This window comes from Saimiri boliviensis, chromosome 19, assembly GCF_048565385.1.
Source record: "Saimiri boliviensis isolate mSaiBol1 chromosome 19, mSaiBol1.pri, whole genome shotgun sequence".
Classification (NCBI taxonomy): domain Eukaryota; kingdom Metazoa; phylum Chordata; class Mammalia; order Primates; family Cebidae; genus Saimiri; species Saimiri boliviensis.
In genome coordinates this window covers 38,270,547-38,288,360 of record NC_133467.1, presented here as the reverse complement: position 1 = coordinate 38,288,360, position 17,814 = coordinate 38,270,547, and the positions used below count along the sequence as shown (strand labels likewise).

At 46.9% G+C, this 17,814-nt stretch overlaps 1 protein-coding gene across 3 annotated transcripts in view; it reads right to left on the bottom strand.

The window, feature by feature from the left end:
- Positions 1 to 17,814, bottom strand: part of LOC101034294 (acyl-coenzyme A thioesterase THEM4) — a 41,439-nt gene that overhangs the window by 17,118 nt on the left and 6,507 nt on the right. For all 3 annotated transcript variants that reach the window (XR_012515016.1, XM_039460090.2, XM_039460089.2), the window contains exon 2: positions 4,772 to 4,955. Coding sequence is in view for 2 of the 3 variants with exons in the window: in XM_039460090.2 (XP_039316024.1) it covers positions 4,772 to 4,955 (184 nt within the window). In the remaining variant the exon portion in view is untranslated. The remainder of the gene's footprint in view (positions 1 to 4,771; positions 4,956 to 17,814) is intronic.

Here is a 17,814-nt window from a genome sequence, read left to right as displayed (position 1 = left end):
TTGTTGGAAATGCAGAATCTCAGGCTCTACCTCTGACCTCCTGAAGCAAAACTTGCATTTTTTTTTTTTCTTTTTTTTTGAGACGGAGTTTCGCTCTTGTTACCCAGGCTGGAGTGCAATGGCGCGATCTCGGCTCACCGCAACCTCCGCCTCCTGGGTTCAGGCAATTCTCCTGCCTCAGCCTCCTGAGTAGCTGGGATTACAGGCACGCGCCACCATGCCCAGCTAATTTTTTTGGGTATTTTTAGTAGAGACGGGGTTTCACCATGTTGACCAGGATGGTCTCGATCTCTCGACCTTGTGATCCACCCGCCTCGGCCTCCCAAGGTGCTGGGATTACAGGCTTGAGCCACCGCGCCCGGCCAGAACTTGCATTTTAACATGATTCCTAGGTGCTACATCATTTTTAAGTCTGAAAGGCACTAGTATTTTAAGACATGGGATAGTACTGAAAATAGCAGTGGAGTAACATGATGAGATTTGCATTCTGAATCATTCTGACAGTTGAGTGAAAGAAGGGCTTTGAGGAGGATAAGAATGGAGGCAGGAGATGAGACTACAAAAATCACAATCACCAAGCTTATCTGCTGAATGGGGTGATTTTCTCTAGCAATGCTTAGCTTCGTGAAAGCCTGTGGCAAGAAAAGATGGCGGACAGTTGGATTCATCTAGGGCTGGGGTTTTCCTAGGTTAAGGTTAAGTGAGCTACAGAAGTTCAGAGAGATGAGGGCTATGGGACGAGAAAGTAAAGGACTCAATGAACTCAGAAGGTCTAAATGAAATAACTATTGTTTCCGAGGGGCCTTTGAACAAGTAAGCTGCTGAAAGGAAAAATGCTGTCATCAGAAAACAGGTTTAAATGTGTGCATTTGGAGGCTGTGTACTTTCTGAAGATAAGGCTCCCATGAGATGTTCATGGGAGTGTGTGGCTGGAGTTGGGGGAAAAGAAAAGTTCAGGGGTGATGAGGAAGCACACAAACTGAGGAGCCACTGTGTGGATGCTCAGTTGCTGAGAATGGTGAACGGTTAGGTAGAGAGGAAGACAGCGGATCAGCTGCTGAAATAACACTGAGGGAGAGGTTTGCAGATGACAGCAACAAGGAGGGGAAGAAGAGGAGGGTGACAAAGTTAGATGGTATAAACTCAAAGAAACAGGGCTTTTTTTTTTTTTGAGGCAGAGTTTCACTCGTTACCCAGGCTGGAGTGCAATGGCGCGATCTCGGCTCACCGCAACCTCTGCCTCCCGGGTTTAGGCAATTCTCCTGCCTCAGCCTCTTGAGTAGCTGGGATCACAGGCAGGCGCCACCATGCCCAACTAATTTTTTGTATTTTTAGTAGAGACGGGGTTTCACCTCGTTGACCAGGATGGTCTCCATCTCTTGACCTCGTGATCCACCTGCCTCGGCCTCCCAAAGTGCCGGGATTACAGGCTTGAGCCACGTGCCCGGCCAGCTTTTTTTTTTTTTTGAGACAGAATCTTGCTCTTTTACCCAGGCTGGTCTCAAACTCCTGGCCTCAAGTGATCCGCCCACTGCAGCCTCCCCAACTGGTGATACAGGTGTGAGCTGCCACTGCGCCCAGTCCAGAAGGCTTTTTAAGATGAGGGGAAGTAATGGTTTGAAAGCAAGCATGGGTAGCAAAGAGGACCTCAAATTCCTTTAGGGTCAAATTTTAGTCAAGAGCAAATCAGGGTTGGATAAAGAAATGAGCAAAAAACCATGTAGGAATGGAACCCTGGAAAACATTGACATTTAAGGAGCAAGTAGAAGGAGGAGGGAAGATTGGTCTGAAAGGTTTATCAAAGTCAAGAGAAAATGTCTCAATGAGAATGAGACCACCAGGGAGGTCAAGTGCAGTTAGTGCTGAAGAATGCCCACTGAATCTGGCACTTTGGTTACTGGTGGCTTCAATGAAGACATTTCAGTAGAGCTGTTAAGGGTAGAAGCCAGATTACGCTGGTGTAAGGACAGTCAGTTGTGTGATGTGCTAAGAGTTGGAATATAATTAGTAATACAAACTACAAATATTTCCTCTTCATTTATAAGGCAGAATAATTCTTCACTGTAGATATATCAGAGATTCTGCAAAGAAACCTAAGAACTCTCTAATTTTTCTTGATTAGTTTTATTTTTGTTTTATTCATTACTCATTCCTTCAGCAAATACTAAAGTATCTACCATGAGGAAACTGAGGCACAGAAAGGTAAAGTACCTGGCTCAAAGTTGCACAGCTTTAAATTGTGGAACCAGAATTTGAACCCAGGCACTAAATTTCAACCATTAAATTAAGAAGTTGTCAACTTTTGGATGGCCTCTGTAGCCAAGAGACTGCATGAGATTACCAATGGAGTGTGGAGAAGAAAGGAGTACTGAGGACTGAGACTTGGGGGCACCTAATATGAGGGGTTTGAGGATGGGGAGGGACCATCACAAGAAATTGAAAAGGAGGGACCAGTGAAGTGGAGAATGTGGTGTCCTGGAAATTACGTTCAAGTAGAAAGGAGTCACCAGCTGTGCCAAAAGCTGAGAGGTGAGTGGACTCAGCAAAATGAAGGTCACTGGCACCCTTGACAAGAGCTGTTTGAGGGAGGGGGTTCAAGACAGACTGGGCACGGTGGCTCATACCTGTAATCACAGCATTTTGGGAGGCCAAGGCGGGTGGATCACTTGAGGTTAGAGGTTTAAGACCAGCCTGGGCAACATGACAAGACTCTGTCTCTACAAAAATACAAAAAATAGTCGGGTGTGGTAGCACGTGTCTATAGTCCCAGCCACTCAGGATGCTGAGGTGGGAGGACTGCATGAGCCCAGGAGGCGCAGGTTGTAGTGAACTGAGATCATGTCACTGCACTCCAGCCTTGGTGAAAGGGAAAGACTCTGCCTTAGGAAAAAAATAAAAACAAAAACAAAAAAAGAAAAAAAGGCCAGGCGTGGTGGCTCACACCTGTAGTCCCAGCACTTTGGGAGGCCGAGGAGGGCAGATCACTTGAGGTCGGGAGTTTGAAGCCAGCCTGGCCAGCATTGTGAAATCCCATCTCTACTAAAAATAGAAAAATTAGCCGGGTGGTGTGGTGTGAGCCTGTAATCCCAGCTACTTCGGAGTTTGAGGTGGGAGAATCACTTGAACCTGGGAGGCGAAGGTTGCAGTAAGCTGAGATCATGCCACTGTACTCCAGCCTGGGCAACAAAACCAACCCCCACAAAAACATAAAACAACAACAACAAAAACCAGAGTGAGACTGGAAAGAGAAATGCAGTCGTGGCATGTTTGTATGCTGATAAGAACATCTGAGATGGAAGTCCTTCAAATGAAATGGAATGCAGCACACAAATGGAAGGCTTGGTGTCCCTAAGAGTGTGTACAGTTCACTCAAAGCAAGAAGCAGGAGAACATCAGGCACAGGTGCAGGGAGGAGAATATGTGAGGCAGTGGGAGACTAGTCTCTTCCGACTGCTTTTATTTCCTATTAGTGAATCAGGAAGTGAGACCAACTGATGGTGAGAAGGGAAAAGAAAGTATTAGAGGCATAAGAAGAAAGAAAAAGGCAGAAAATAGTCATCCAGGAACGCAGGAGAGTGAATAAACTAGGGAAACATGAAGTATGGTTGTCAGGCAACATTAAGGGCCTTCTTTTTCTTTTTGGTGGGGAGTGAACAGAGTCTCACTCTGTTGGTCAGGCTGGAGTGCAGTGGTGCAATCTCATCTCGGCTCACTGCAACCTCTGCCTCCTGGGTTCAAGTGATTCTCCTGCTTCAGTCTCTCAAGTAGCTGGGATTACAGATGCCTGCCACCATGCCCAACTAATTTTTTTTTGTATTTTTAGTAGAGACGGGGTTTCACCATGTTGGCCAGGCTGGTCTTGAACTCCTGACCTCAAGTGTTCTGCCCTCCTTAGTCTCCCAAAGTGCTGGGATTATAGGCATGAGCCACTGTGCCTGGCCCAAAGGTCTTCTTAAAGGTCATTTTAAAAAAACCAACCACTACCTAAAGATGTGTTTGGATGATTAAAAGATAATGAGTAACTCAGAAATATCTATGTACTATTCAATATACTGATAGATACCTGTCATTACATATTTGTCAAAACCCACAGAAAATATAACACAAAGAGTGAACCCTAAAACAAACTATGAACCTTAATTAAGAATAATATATTAATATCGGCTCATCAATTATAACAAATATACCACAGTAATGCAAAATGTTAATAATAGAAGAAATTAGGGGTGGGGAGGAGATGAAGGGTATATGGGGCTCTTTGTACTTTGGGCTCATTTTTCTCTAAAATCATAACACTAAAAAAAAAAAATTAGTAAAAAAAACACAGAAGGACGGAAGTGCAATGTGCGTGTTTTGGGTGTTGGCCTTGGGGATTTAGATACTAGGGGATGAGGGTGTAACCTGAGTGTTCTGAGCTTCTTAGGGTGATATAATCAGATATGGGACAAAGGGTGAAATGAGATTAGGTGACAGCCTCAAGACAGAGAGGTGTTGAGGTTGTAGGAGGGTAGAAGCTCTCTGGGGCCCTTTCTTCACTCCTGCTAATGGTGATAAGAATGCCAGGGCAGTCTTATATTCTTGACAACAGGCTTTATGCTCTCCTACAATCTGAAATATTTATTGCTATTTTTTAGTCTATTAAACTGGTGACTACAGAACTATAATCCTGCATTATACTCTTTCTTTTTTCAGATAGTAACTAGTACGTCAATCTGTTCTTAGTTTTATATTTGATGCTCAGATATCTTAATGGTAAAGTGGCCGTTTCTACCAAGAAAATTTTTGAAGTCCTTAATCCTTGTAGCAGGTCCACGTTTATATGAAGACAAATGTTTCCAGGAGCCATTTTCACATTTCTTTGTAAACTGGTCAAAGAGAAGTCTTAGGTCCTTGTTCCAGCTGGGGTTGGGGACAGAACAGTCCTTAAGAAAGCCTTCCTCTGAAGAAAATGACCTCTAAAAGACAGAAGAAAAAGAAGAGTAAGTAATGGAAGGTGCATTCTATTTCATAACATATTCTCTCAATTTCTAAGACTATCTTGCTGCTTTTCTTCTCCCCAGAAGCCTGTCACTTCAAAATGGAAGGGAATTTCAGGGATCACCTGGTCCAAACTCCTTGGGAAAATGAGAGATTGAGAGAGGGAAAATTATTTGCCCAGCATCACCCAGTGAGCTATTGGCAGAGCCAGCGTTATGCTCAGGTCTGCTGACTCCATTCTTTTTTCCAAACTTTAAACAAGCACAGGTGACCCCAGCACACTAGAGATGGAGGTAAAGAACAGACACTATCTTCCATGTAAAAGGTGCTTCCAGGCTATGTACAGGAAGTTAGAGGATAAGGGAGAAGTATTCATCTAGAATTAGGAGTTCAGGAAGGGGTCCTTTGACTTGAATATTGATTAGACAAGCAGAAATTAGCCAGCTGGAAAGAGTATTACAGGCAAAAAACAAACAAACAAAAACACTATGTGGAATATAGTTTGGATGTGTGTCTCCACTCAAATCTCATACTGAAATGTAATCTTCAATGTTGGTGGTGAGGCCTGGTGGGAGGTGACTGGATTATGGGGTTGAATTTCTCATTAATGGTTTAGCACCATCTCCCCAGGTATCCATCAGGAGTGGGGCCAAAGGAGTAGGGAGTAAAACTTCACAGGGAGAGGGAATTCTCTAGCTGAACTTTGTAACAATTTGAACCAGGGAGGCTGTTACAAAGTTCAGCTAGGCCTGAACTTGGGGAGGGTGTGAATCTGGCTTGCAGACTTCACAGTGGGGGAACTAAAGCCCTTTTCTTTTGCTGCTGGGAGGTGGAAAGCCTCCAACAAGTTTTCAAGCCCATCTTGCCCTCCACTTGGAAACACACTTGGGGCTGTTGAGGGGGCGGGGCACGGTGGGATTGAGACCGGCCCTTTAGTTTGCACAGGAGCTGGGTGAGGCCTGTGACTAACGGCTTTTTGCAACTTCCCTGACAACTTGCATGACTCAGCAGAGGGAGCCACAATTCTCCTAGGTACACAACTCCAGTGACTCAGGAATCTTGCCTCCATCCCCCACAGCAGCTGCATGTGATGGTCCTTCCCTATCCATCCTGGTAGCAGGATACGAGGGGCATATAATCTTGGGAGTTCTAGGGCCCCATCCACAACTGTTCCCTCTCCATACTATTATAGCTGATGCTTTCTGGAAAGCGCCAACTCTTGGCAGGAGGCCAACCAGCACAAAAGTAGACCATTAAACCATCAAAGCTAAGAACCCTCACGTAGTCCACTATACACTCTGCCACCTCCACCAGAACAGGCACTGGTATCCATGCTGAGAGACCCATAGATGGTTCACATCACGGGACTCTGCAGACAACTCCCAATACCAGCCCAGAGCTGGGTAGACTCGCTGGGTGGCTAGACCCAGAAGAGAGACAACAATCACTGCAGTTCGGCTCACATGAAGCCACATCCACAGGAAAAGGGGAGAGTACTGTGTCAAGGGAACACCCTGTGGGACACAACAATCTTAACAGCCTTCAGCCCTGGACCTTCCCTTTGACAGAGCCTACCTACCCAAATGAGAAAGAACCAGAAAACCAACCTTGGTAATATGACAAAATAAAGCTCATCATCAACACCCCCCAAAAATCACACTAGGTCACCAGCAATGGATACAAACCAAGAAGAAATCTCTGACTTACTTGAAAAAGAATTCAGGAGGTTAGTTATTAATCTAATCAGGGAGGTACCAGAAAAGGGCAAAGCCCAATGCAAGGAAATACAAAAAATGATACAAGAAGTGAAGGTGGAAATTGTAAGGCTGGCTCCCTGGAGGAGAGCTCGGACACGCCCACTTCTGCACTCGGCACCTAGCCCACCTTGGAAAACTCCTCTGCACTCAGCATTAAGCTCTGCACTCGGCACCTAGCCCACCTTGGAAAACCCCTCTGCACTCAACACTAAGCTCTGCACTTGGCATCTAGCACGCAGTTGGAAAATCCCGCCTACCTACCTATAGCAGCCTGCCCCAACCATGCCCTGTTTCCCCGCAACCAATCAAACGCCTTCACTCCCTATAAAACCCCATGCCCAGAACAGTCAGGAGTGACTCCTTGGCCTCTTTCCCCGGGACAACAGAACCTTGCCCAGGAGCTGAATAAATTGACATTTAATCTTTTTGTGCTGGCCTCAGTTTTCTCATTTTAAACTCAGTGATAACCCTTACAAGTGGTGCTGAAACCCAGGAGGAGTTCTAGGACCCCTCCTAGGGGAAAATGACTCCTCCAACCGAAGCTGGACCAGGGAACCGCTCCGCCACAAGGTAAGACTTCTATTGCCCACAACCTTTCCCGCTGCTTGCCCCGTGGAATCCCTGCTCCTAATTGTGGCCGTGTCAGGGACTCCTTCCCGTCTCGCCGTGGGCCCGGGGCCCCAGCCTTGTCTCGAGGACCTGAGCACAGAGGAGACATCCCTACACTCTTGTCTTCTCCCTGTGAGGGGTTTCCTAGGGTCAGGATTCTGAGGGAGACGTCCCCACCTTCCTGAACCCTTGCGTATCCTCCAGTGTTTGGTGGCGCGGCCCAGGACGCTGAGCCACTCTTCCGACCATCCCCGCAGCAGCTGCCAAGGTTTGGGAAATCAGAAGTCCCCGTTTGCAAACCCGGGCCCTGCACCACAGCAGGACCAAACTCCCGGCTTTCGCCACTAAAATGTTGATCTCAAACTAGCCCTTTGGCATACAAGCTCCAATCTAGGAAGTAACTGTACTTTTGGTTTCTCTTCCTAATCCCAAGCAAGTGAGTGAGTGAGTGAGTGAGTGAGTTTATGTTTAGTGCCACAGCCTGATGGCTAACGGGACTTGTGTGGGCCTCAACCCGCGGTTCCACGGGGATGTCATAAGGCATAACAGTGATTCACCTCGGGAAACTGAAGGTGACCAGGCCCAGGGGTTATATGGGTACACCTTAGCCAAGATGCCCTGAAACATCCCTTCAGTGATGTGGCCAGGAAGGCATCAGACTGGTCTCCCTCTCTGGGGGCACCCACCCTTTGTCCATTAAGCCTATATGTGGTTCTGTCTTTACCGTAAATTTGCTAGCTTCGTTAGGCTCCTACTAGTTGGTATACAGTGGTCCAGGCCTGCTTCCCTTAAAATAGCAGATATTCTGCAGTGGGTATAACACCTTCCGGTGTCCCTACCTCGCCCTTAGTTAACTGCAGAAATACGAGTAATCAGAAATCTCACCCAGACCCCAAGTCGCCACTGGGATGCCTAGCCAAAAACCTATCCAAACTGGATCTTTCTATAAAAAAGAAAAGGTTACTCTTCCTCTCCACTGTGGCCTGGCAACAGTACCCTCTGGGCAACCAGTCTAAATGGCCTCCAGAGGGCACACTCGACTTTAATGTCCTGACAGACCTAGGTAACTTTTGCCAAAGGAAAGGCAAGTGGGCAGAGGTTCCCTACATTCAGGCTTTCTGGCGTCTCTGCTCCCACCCCAATCTCTGCTCCTCCTGTAATACTGCCCAGGTACTCCTAGCAAAGAACTCCCCCACACTCCCTCCGGCCCCTTCGCCAACCCCTCCTCCTCCTTCTTTGACCCCAATCTGACTGAAGAGCTCTATCTACCCCCTGCCCGACCTACTAATCCCCGGCCCCCAAACCCCTCCTGCTCCTCCTCTTCCGAGTTCCAACCTGACCTCTCCTGTTAGTGCCCACACTCACTCGCACTGCGCTTCCAAAGACAAAACCTCTCTCCTTTGCCCTCTCTGCGAGGTGGCTGGAGTGGAAGGCATTGTCTGAATGCACGTTCCCTTCTCCCTCTCTGATCTATTGGCCATTGAAAAGTGCCTAGGGTCATTCTCCACCAATCCTACTGCTTACACCAAAGAATTTCACTACCTCACCCAGGCGTACGACTTTACCTGGCATGACACCTTTGTAATCCTGTCTTCCACCCTAACACCAGATAAGCATGACCGCATTCTTACAGTGGCCTGAACGCACGCTGATCAGGTACATCTCACAAACAATCCAATGCTGGTAGGCGCAGTGGCGGTACCTGAGGCCGACCCTAATTGGGACTATCAAACTGGTCAAGATGGCTGCTGCCGCCGAGACCAAATGCTGCAGTGCCTCCTAGCAGGCATGCAAAGCGCAGCTCAGAAGGTAATTATGACAAGTTAAGAGAAATAACTCATGGTCCTGATGAAAACCCAGCCACCTTCCTTAACCGATTAACTAATGCTATGATCCTCCATACCTGGCTGGATCTGGCCTCCCTAGTGGGGGCTGCAGTCCTAGTCACTCACTTCATCTCCCAGTCAGTGACTGATATAAGGAGGAAACTTTAAAAAGCTGAGGAGGGCCCCCAAACTTCCATATGAGACCTGGTAAACCTGGCATTTAAAGTTTTTAATGGCCAAGAGGAAAAAGCTGAGGCCACCCGCCAGGCCTGGTTGCAGCAGAAGGTAAGCCTCCAAACCCAAGCTCTTGTAGCAGCCCTGAGGCCGGCAGTCCACCGAGCACCTGGTGGAGGGGGTCCATCAAAACCCTTCCAAAATTCTTTTAGAGCTTCACCCAGGCCCTGTTTTAAACGTGGCCAGGAGGGACACTGGGCGTGGCAGTGCCCTGTCCTCATCCTCCTCCTGGACCTTGCCCATGTTGCCAACAGGCTGGACACTGGAAGGTTGACTGCTCATCCCAGACTACAGGCTCACCCCCTGCACCTCTATGTGAGGGGCAAGCTGGTCCACAGGAAGCAGTCCCTTCGCTTGAACTTCTCGGCCTTGTGAATGACTGATGGAGCCCGGACTCGAGGAACTCCATCACCCTAGCCGAGCCCAGGGTAATGCTGCAGGTAGTGGGTAAGTCCATTTCCTCCTTATTGGATACGGGGCTACCTATTCTGTATTGCCTTCCTACTCAGGACCTAGCATACCTTCCCAGGTTTCAGTCATGGGAATTAATGGAAAGCCTTCCTGTCCTAACCAAACTCATCCCTTAGCCTGTGTCCTTGAGGGACATCCCTTCTCCCACTCCTTTCTAATCATACCTTCATGTCCAGTCCCCCTTTTAGGATGAGATATTCTCCAAACTGTGGGAGCCACTCTCCAACTCACTGGCCCCTCACACTCAAGCCCATCACCAGTCCACCTCCTCTTGCTACTCTTAACCGACACCATGCTCTGTCTTAACTCTTCGCCTGAACCCCCTATTCCTCCTGAGACAGTCAATCCCTCGGTATGGGACACCTCCAAGCCTGTAGTGGCCAGACATCACACGCCAGTTAAAATACTTCTAAAAAATCCTACGCACTTTCCCTCACGTCCTCAGTTTCCCATCTCAAAAACCCACCATCAGGGCCTAAAGCCTATCATTACCCAACTCCTAGCCCAAGGACTCCTTATCCCCACCAGTGCCCCCTGTAATACTCCTATCCTGCCGGTCCAGAAGCCGTCCAGCGACTACTGCCTAGTTCAGGACCTATGCCTTATCAACGAGGCAGTGGTACCCGTCCATCCTGCGGTCCCCAACCCATATACCCTATTATCCAGCATTCCCTCCACTATCTCCCATTTTATAGTTCTTGACCTCCAAGGATGCCTTCTTTACCATTCCCCTACACCCTGAGTCTTACTTTCTCTTTGCCTTCACCTGGACTGATCCAGACACCAACTTGTTGCAACAGCTCACCTGGATGGTCCTGCCCCAGGGATTCAGAGACAGCCCCCATATTTTCAGACAAGTCTTGGCAGCTGATCTTAGCTCCTGTCCCCTTCAACCCAGTCTCCTTCTTCATTATGTGGATGACCTGTTACTTTGTAGCCCCTCCCTCTCCCTGTCTCAGCAGCACACTGCCACTCTACTTAACTTTCTGGGATCTCAAGGGTACTGGGTGTCTCCCTCGAAGGCACAGTTATCAGTCACCTCGGTAGTCTATTTAGGCATTCGCTTCACCCCTACAACCAAAAGCCTAACAACAAATCGCCGAAAGGCACTCCTTTCGCTACAGCCTCCAGAGACGGCTGACCAAATTCTTTCCTTTTTAGGGTTTGTAGAAATCTTCCACCACTGGATACCTAATTTTGCCTGTCTAGCTAAACCTCTGTATGCAGCTGCTAAAGACACACCCATGGGACCCCTCTCCCATCCTGGGACAGTAAAGCAGGCTTTTAAAACCCTACAAACTGTCTTATCCACAGCACCCCCACTCCAACTGCCAGATCTCAGCCGCCCCTTCCATTTGTTCACTGATGTAAAACAGGGGATTGCGGTTGGGGTCTTAACCCAACCCCTGGGCCCCGTGTATCGTCCAGTAGCCTACTTATTGAAACAACTCAACTCCATAGTCAGGGGATGGCAGCCTTGCCTGCAAGCCCTGGGGGCGGCAACAGAACTTACCAAGGAATCCCTAAAACTTACATTAGGCCAGCCCATCTCAGTGTTTTCTCCCCATCGGCTAACCAACCTTCTCTCTCACAACAAATCTCTCGCTCACCTAGGATCCTCTCGCCTACAGGAATTTCATCTACTCTTTACTGAAAATCCTACAGTCAGCCTTCATCCCACTTCTCCACTCAACCTGGCTACCCTGCTTCCCCTTCCATCCCATTCCTCTTCCCCAGCCCAGTCCTGTCCTGAACTAATAGAGACACTTACTAAACCTCAAGAGGGCTTGTCTGACCTCCCCTACCTAACCCAGACCTTACCTTTTATGTGGATGGGAGTTCAATAGTGATAGCCAAGGGGTGGCGAAAAGCAGCCTGTGCAGTAGTTAGATTCAGCCACCCTCGAGACACGCAGCCTCCCTGATGGAACCACATCGCAAAAGGCTGAGCTCATTGCCTTAACCCGAACTCTCATGTTAGCACAGGGAAAGCAAGCAAATATCTATACTGACTCAAAGTATGCTTTCCTTATTACCCATTGCCACTCTGACCTTTGGAAAGAGCGGGGATTTCTTACTACGAAAGGGTCCCCCATAATTAATGCTGCCCAAATCTCTGATCTCCTGCTGGCCCTATCACTGCCCAAAGAAGTCGCCGTCATCCACTGCCGAGGGCACCAGGCCCAGCAGGATGCCATTTCCTGGGGCAGATGTGGCAGCAAAATCCTTGACCAGTACCAGGCTAGCCCCCACTCCAGTCCTGTTCCTCATCACGGCCACACTGCTGGTTTACTTGCATTCAGAAAAACAGGCCCTCATATTAAGGGGAGGAACTGAGTCTAATCAGGGCTGGATGTTCTTAAACAAAAAGATCACCCCTCCACGGGAACAAGCCCCTAAAATTAATACTGAAATCCACCAGTCCTTACATATAGGGCCTGAGGCGTTACACCGCTTTGTGCAGCCCCTCTTTTTCTCACCAGGTCTACAACAGACAATTGAGCAGGTAAGCAAAGCTTGTGTTATTTGCTCTAAGGTCTCGCCTCAGGGAAGCTTGAAGCCACAGTTTCCTACCCACCAAAAGCATGGCAACCTGCTGGCCCAAGACTGGCAAATTGATTTTACTCAGATGCCCACTCACAAAAAACTCTGCTACCTCCTAACCTTTGTAGATACCTTTTCTGGATGGATTGAAGCCTTTCCCACCTTCAGGGAAACTGCAGACACGGTGGCCTCCCTCTTGACTCAGGAAATCATCCCTCGTTTTGGCTTACCTGCAAACATCCAGTCAGACAACGGTCCAGCGTTTACAGCTCAGGTGGTCCAGCTGGTCGCCAAGTCTCTCAACATCTCCTGGAGACTACACATCTCCTACCACCCTCAGTCATCAGGTAAAGTGGAATGGGCTCACAGCATCCTCAAAGATCATTTAGCCAAACTCACCATTGAGGTAAAACTCTTTTGGCCTACACTCCTGCCCCTTGCCCTGGCCCAGGTCTCAGCCACCCCATGAGGACCAACAGGCCTCAGCCCCTTTGAAGTGCTGTACGGATGACCTTTCCTGGTCTCTCATGATATCCCGGTACACCCACCTCCTCTAGCCTCCTACCTCCCCTACCTCTCTCTCCTCCGCCACTTACGTAGGGAACATGCAGATCATATTCTCCCTGTTGTTCTGGGACCAGAGGACCCCCATCCAGCAGCACTCCTCCAGCCAGGCAACAGTGTTCTCCTCCAGGAGCTTAAACCAGGATCTCTACAGCCTAGGTGGTCAGGACCCCACATCGTTATCCTAACCACCCCTAAGGCAGCCAAGCTCCTGGGTCATACTCTCTGGTATCATGTATCCTGCCTCAAACTGGCCCCCCAAAATGATCAATGGAGATCCAAGTCCTTGGGCCCCACTCGCCTCCGTCTCACCTGCGGCCCCTACCCGTTGACTCCTAACCCTTCAAGTCCTCCTCCTAACAATAATTCTAGTGTCCCCTCTTAAGGCCAATCCCTACTATGTCTGGTGGTTCTACCTCCAGGAATCTTGGACAGAAGGCCCCACCACTGGAACCCAATACATTGCTGTTATTACATCTATGAAATGGGTCTAGTAGAAGAGAATGTCAGCACTCTCTATTGCCTCCAAGAAGACCTCCGAAGAAAACAAAATGCACCGGGTTCTTCTCTTACCTGGTGGCATTCCCCCATGCGCACCTGGCTGACTCCTATTATCATCCCCACTATCATTGTTTGTCTTTCGCTAATGCTAGCCCCTTTTGTCCTCAGGTTTCTACAAGCTCATATAAGGGAAATTTCCAGGGTGGCCGTAAACCAGATGCTGCTTCACCCCTACGTCCAACTCCCAACCGAGGCACCAGCCAACTGACCCTTCCCCCTCACTCCGCCCCTATTCAGCAGGAAGTAGCCAGAAAGAAGCAGTGTCCTATATCATCAAAAGGGTAAGGAATCTAAGGCCGGTTGCCGCCGGGAGCTTGGACACACCCACTTCTGCACTCGGCACCTAGCCCGCCTTGGAAACTCCTCTGCACTCAGCACTAAGCTCTGCACTCAGCACCTAGCCTGCCTTGGAAAACCCCTCTGCACTCAACACTAAGCTCTGCACTTGGCACCTAGCATGCCGTTGGAAAATCCCGCCTACCTACCTATAGCAGCCTGCCCTGACCATGCCCTGTTTTCCTGCAACCAATCAAACGCCTTCACTCCCTATAGAACCCCATGCCCAGAAGAGTCAGGCGTGACTTCCCTAGCCACTTTCCCCGGGACCACGGAACCTTGCCCGGGAACTGAATAAATTGGCATTTAATCTTTTTGTGCTGGCCTCAGTTTTCTCATTTTAAACTCAGTGATAACCCTTACAGAAATATTCCAGGAAATAGATAGCTTAAAGAAAAAAAAAATAAATTCGGGAAATTTTGGACACACTTTTAGATATTGACAATGCTCTGGAAAGTCTCAGCAATAGAATTGAACAAGTAGAAGAAAGAAATTCAGAGCTTGAAGACAAGGTCTTCAAATTAACCTAATCCAACAAAGAGAAAGAAAAAAGAAGAAGAAAATATGAACAAAGCCTCTGAGAAGTCTGGGATTTTGTTAAATGACCAAACCTAAAAATACTCGGTGTTCCTGAGGAAGAGGACAATTCTAAAAAATTGGAAAATGTATTTGGGGGATAATCAAGGAAAAATTCCCTGGCCTTGCTAGAGACATAGACATGAAACTATAAGAAGCATAAAGAACACCTGGGAAATTCATCACAAAAAGATCTGCACCCAGGCACACTATCATCAGGTTATCCAAAGTTAAGACAAAGGAAAGAATCTTAAGAGCTATGAGACAAAGCTGGGCACAGTGGCTCAAGCCTGTAATCCCAGCACTTTGGGAGGCCGAGGCAGGTGGATCACAAGGTCAAGAGATTGAGACCATCCTGGTCAACATGGTGAAACCCAGTCTCTGCTAAAAATACAAAAAATTAGCTGGGCATGGTGGCACGTGCCTGTAATCCCAGCTACTCAGGAGGCTGAGGTAGGAGAATTGCCTGAACCCGGGAGGCGGAGGTTGCGGTGAGCCGAGATCACGCCATTGCACTCCAGCCTGGGTAACAAGAACAAAACTCCGTCTCAAAAAAAAAAAAAAAAAAAAGAGCTATGAGACAGAAGCACCAGGTAATCTATAGAGGAAAACCTATCAGATTAATGCAGATTTCTCAGCAGAAATCCTACAAGCCAGAAGGGATTGGGGCTCTATCTTCAGCCTCTTCAAACAAAATTATTATCAGTTAAGAAATTGTAGCCAGTGAAACTAAGTATCATATATGAAGAAAAGATACAGTCTACTTCAGACAAACAAATGCAGAGAGAATTCACCCTTACCAAGCCACCACTATAAGAACTGTGAAAAGAAGCTGTAAATCTTGAAACAAATCCTGGAAACACATCAAAACAGAACCTCTTTAAAGCATAAATCTCATAGGTCCTATAAAATAAAAATGCAAGTTAAAAAGCAAAAACAAGGCTGGGCACAGCTGTAAAACAAGGTAGCTCACACCTGTAATCCTAGTACTTTGAGAGGCTGAGGTGGGTGGATTGCCTGAGCTCAGTTCCTGACCAGCCCAGGCAACACAGTGACCCCCTGTCTCTACTAAAATACAAAAAATTAGCTGGGTATGGCAAAGTGTGCCTGTAGTCCCAGCTACTCAGGAGGCTGAGGGAGGAGAATTGCCTGAACCCAGGAGTTGGAGGTTGCAGTGAGCCAAGATTGTGCCACTGCACTCTAGCCTGGGTGGCAGAGCGAGACTCCATCCACAAAACAAAAAACAAAAAACAAAAAAAAACCCAAAGAACACAGGTGACAAAAAGCATTATGAATGCAATGGTATCTCACATTTCAATACTAACACTGAATGTAAATAGCCTAAATGCTCCACTTAAAAGATACAGAACCACAGAATGGATAAGAACTCACAAACCAACTATATGCTGCCTTCAGGAGACTCACCTAACGCATAAGGACTCAAATAAAGTAAAGGGGTGGAAAAAAGGCATTTCATGCAAATGGACACCAATAGCAAGCAGGGATAGGTGGCTATTCTTATATCAGACAAAACAAACTTCAATGCAATGCGGTTAAAAAAGACAAAGAGGGACATTATATAATGGTAAAAGGCCTTGTCCAAAAAGAAAATATTACAATCTTAAACATATATGCATCTAATAGTGGAACTCCCAAATTTATAAAACAATTACTAATTGGCCTAAGAAATGACATAGCTTTTCTCTGCTGCAAGCTTCCAAGATGATAAAGAAAAGAATGAACAACAGTCGTGCCAAAAAGGGCCGTGGCCATGTTCAGCCTATTTGCTGCATGAACTGTGCCCAGTGTGTGTCTAAGGACAAGGCATTAAGAAATTTGTCATTTGAAACATAGTGGAGGCTGCAGCAGTCAGGGATATTTCTGAAGCGAGCACCTTTGATGCCTATGTACTTCCCAAACTCTATGTGAAGCTACATTACTGTGTGAGTTGTGCAATTCACAGCAAAGTAGTTAGGAATCGATCTCGTGAAGCCTGCAAGGACCAAACACCCCCCACCCCAATTTAGATCTGTGTGTGCTACCCCACGACCCCCACCAAAACCCATGTAAGGAGCTAAGTAAAAGACTGAAGACAACTATTCTCTGGAGAAAAATAAAATGGAAATTCAACTTGGAAAAAAAAAAAAAAGAAATGACATAGCAACACAATAACAGTGGGGGACTTCAATACTCCGCTGACAGCACTAGACAAGTCAGCAAGATAGAAAGTCAACAAAGAAATAATGGACTTAAATTATACCTTGGAATAAATGGACTTAACAGGTATATACAGAACATTTTACCCAACAATCGCAGAATACACATTCTATTCAACAGCACATAAACAGAATTAAAATTTTTGTACTTTTAGTAAAGATGGGGTTTTACCATGTTAGCCAGGATGGTCTCGATCTCCTGACCTTGCAATCCGCCCGCCTGAGCTTCCCAAAGTGTTAGGATTACAGGTGTGAGCCACCATGCCCAGACAAATATTTTTTTAAAGGGAAGATAAAAGCTATGGTACCTTTTAGTTCATGTGATTTTAATCTTTGAAAAATAAAAACAGCCTTAAGGATTACTGGTAAAATGCAGATGTTGTCAAAATATAAATAGGTGGACTAAATTATGCAGGTCAGTTACTAGGTTTGCTAAGCATTTTAAGGTTACAAACTGCTTTGTGGGTTTTGAGAATTGTACAACTTGGTAAGGCTTGGGACATATAAAACTAACCATGCCCCTAATTATGCTGGACAGAGCACATAATTAAAACAACTTACCAGGTTTTATATTAAAGTTAAAAATTGCCAGGAGTTATCTGCATGACATGTAATTGAGACTACCTGAATTGTTTTAAATTAGATAAAATAAAGCTGGCTGGGTGCAGTGGCTCATGCCTGTAATCCCAGCACTTAGGTCAGGAGTTCAAGACAAAAACCTATTGGCAACACAGTGAGACTTCATCTCAAAAAAATAAAAATAAAAAATAAAAAAGATAAGGGCCGGGTATGGTGGCTTATGCCTGTAATCCCAGCATTTTGGGAAGTCAAGGCAGACAGATCATGAAGCCAGGAGTCCGAGACCATCCTGGCCAACATGGTGAAACCCTGTTATCTATTAAAAATACAAAAAAATTAGCCAGGTGTGGTGGCAGGCACCTGTAATCCCAGCCACTCAGGAGGCTGAGGCAGGAGAATCACTTGAACCTGGGAGGCAGAGGTGGCAGTGAGCCAAGACTGCGCCACTACACTCCAGTCTGGGTGACAGAGCGAGACTCCATCTCAAAAAACAAACAAACAAATGAAAGTCTTTTCTCTCACTTGTTGGAGGACTCAATTCCACAGGTTCGCCTTAGCATTTAGC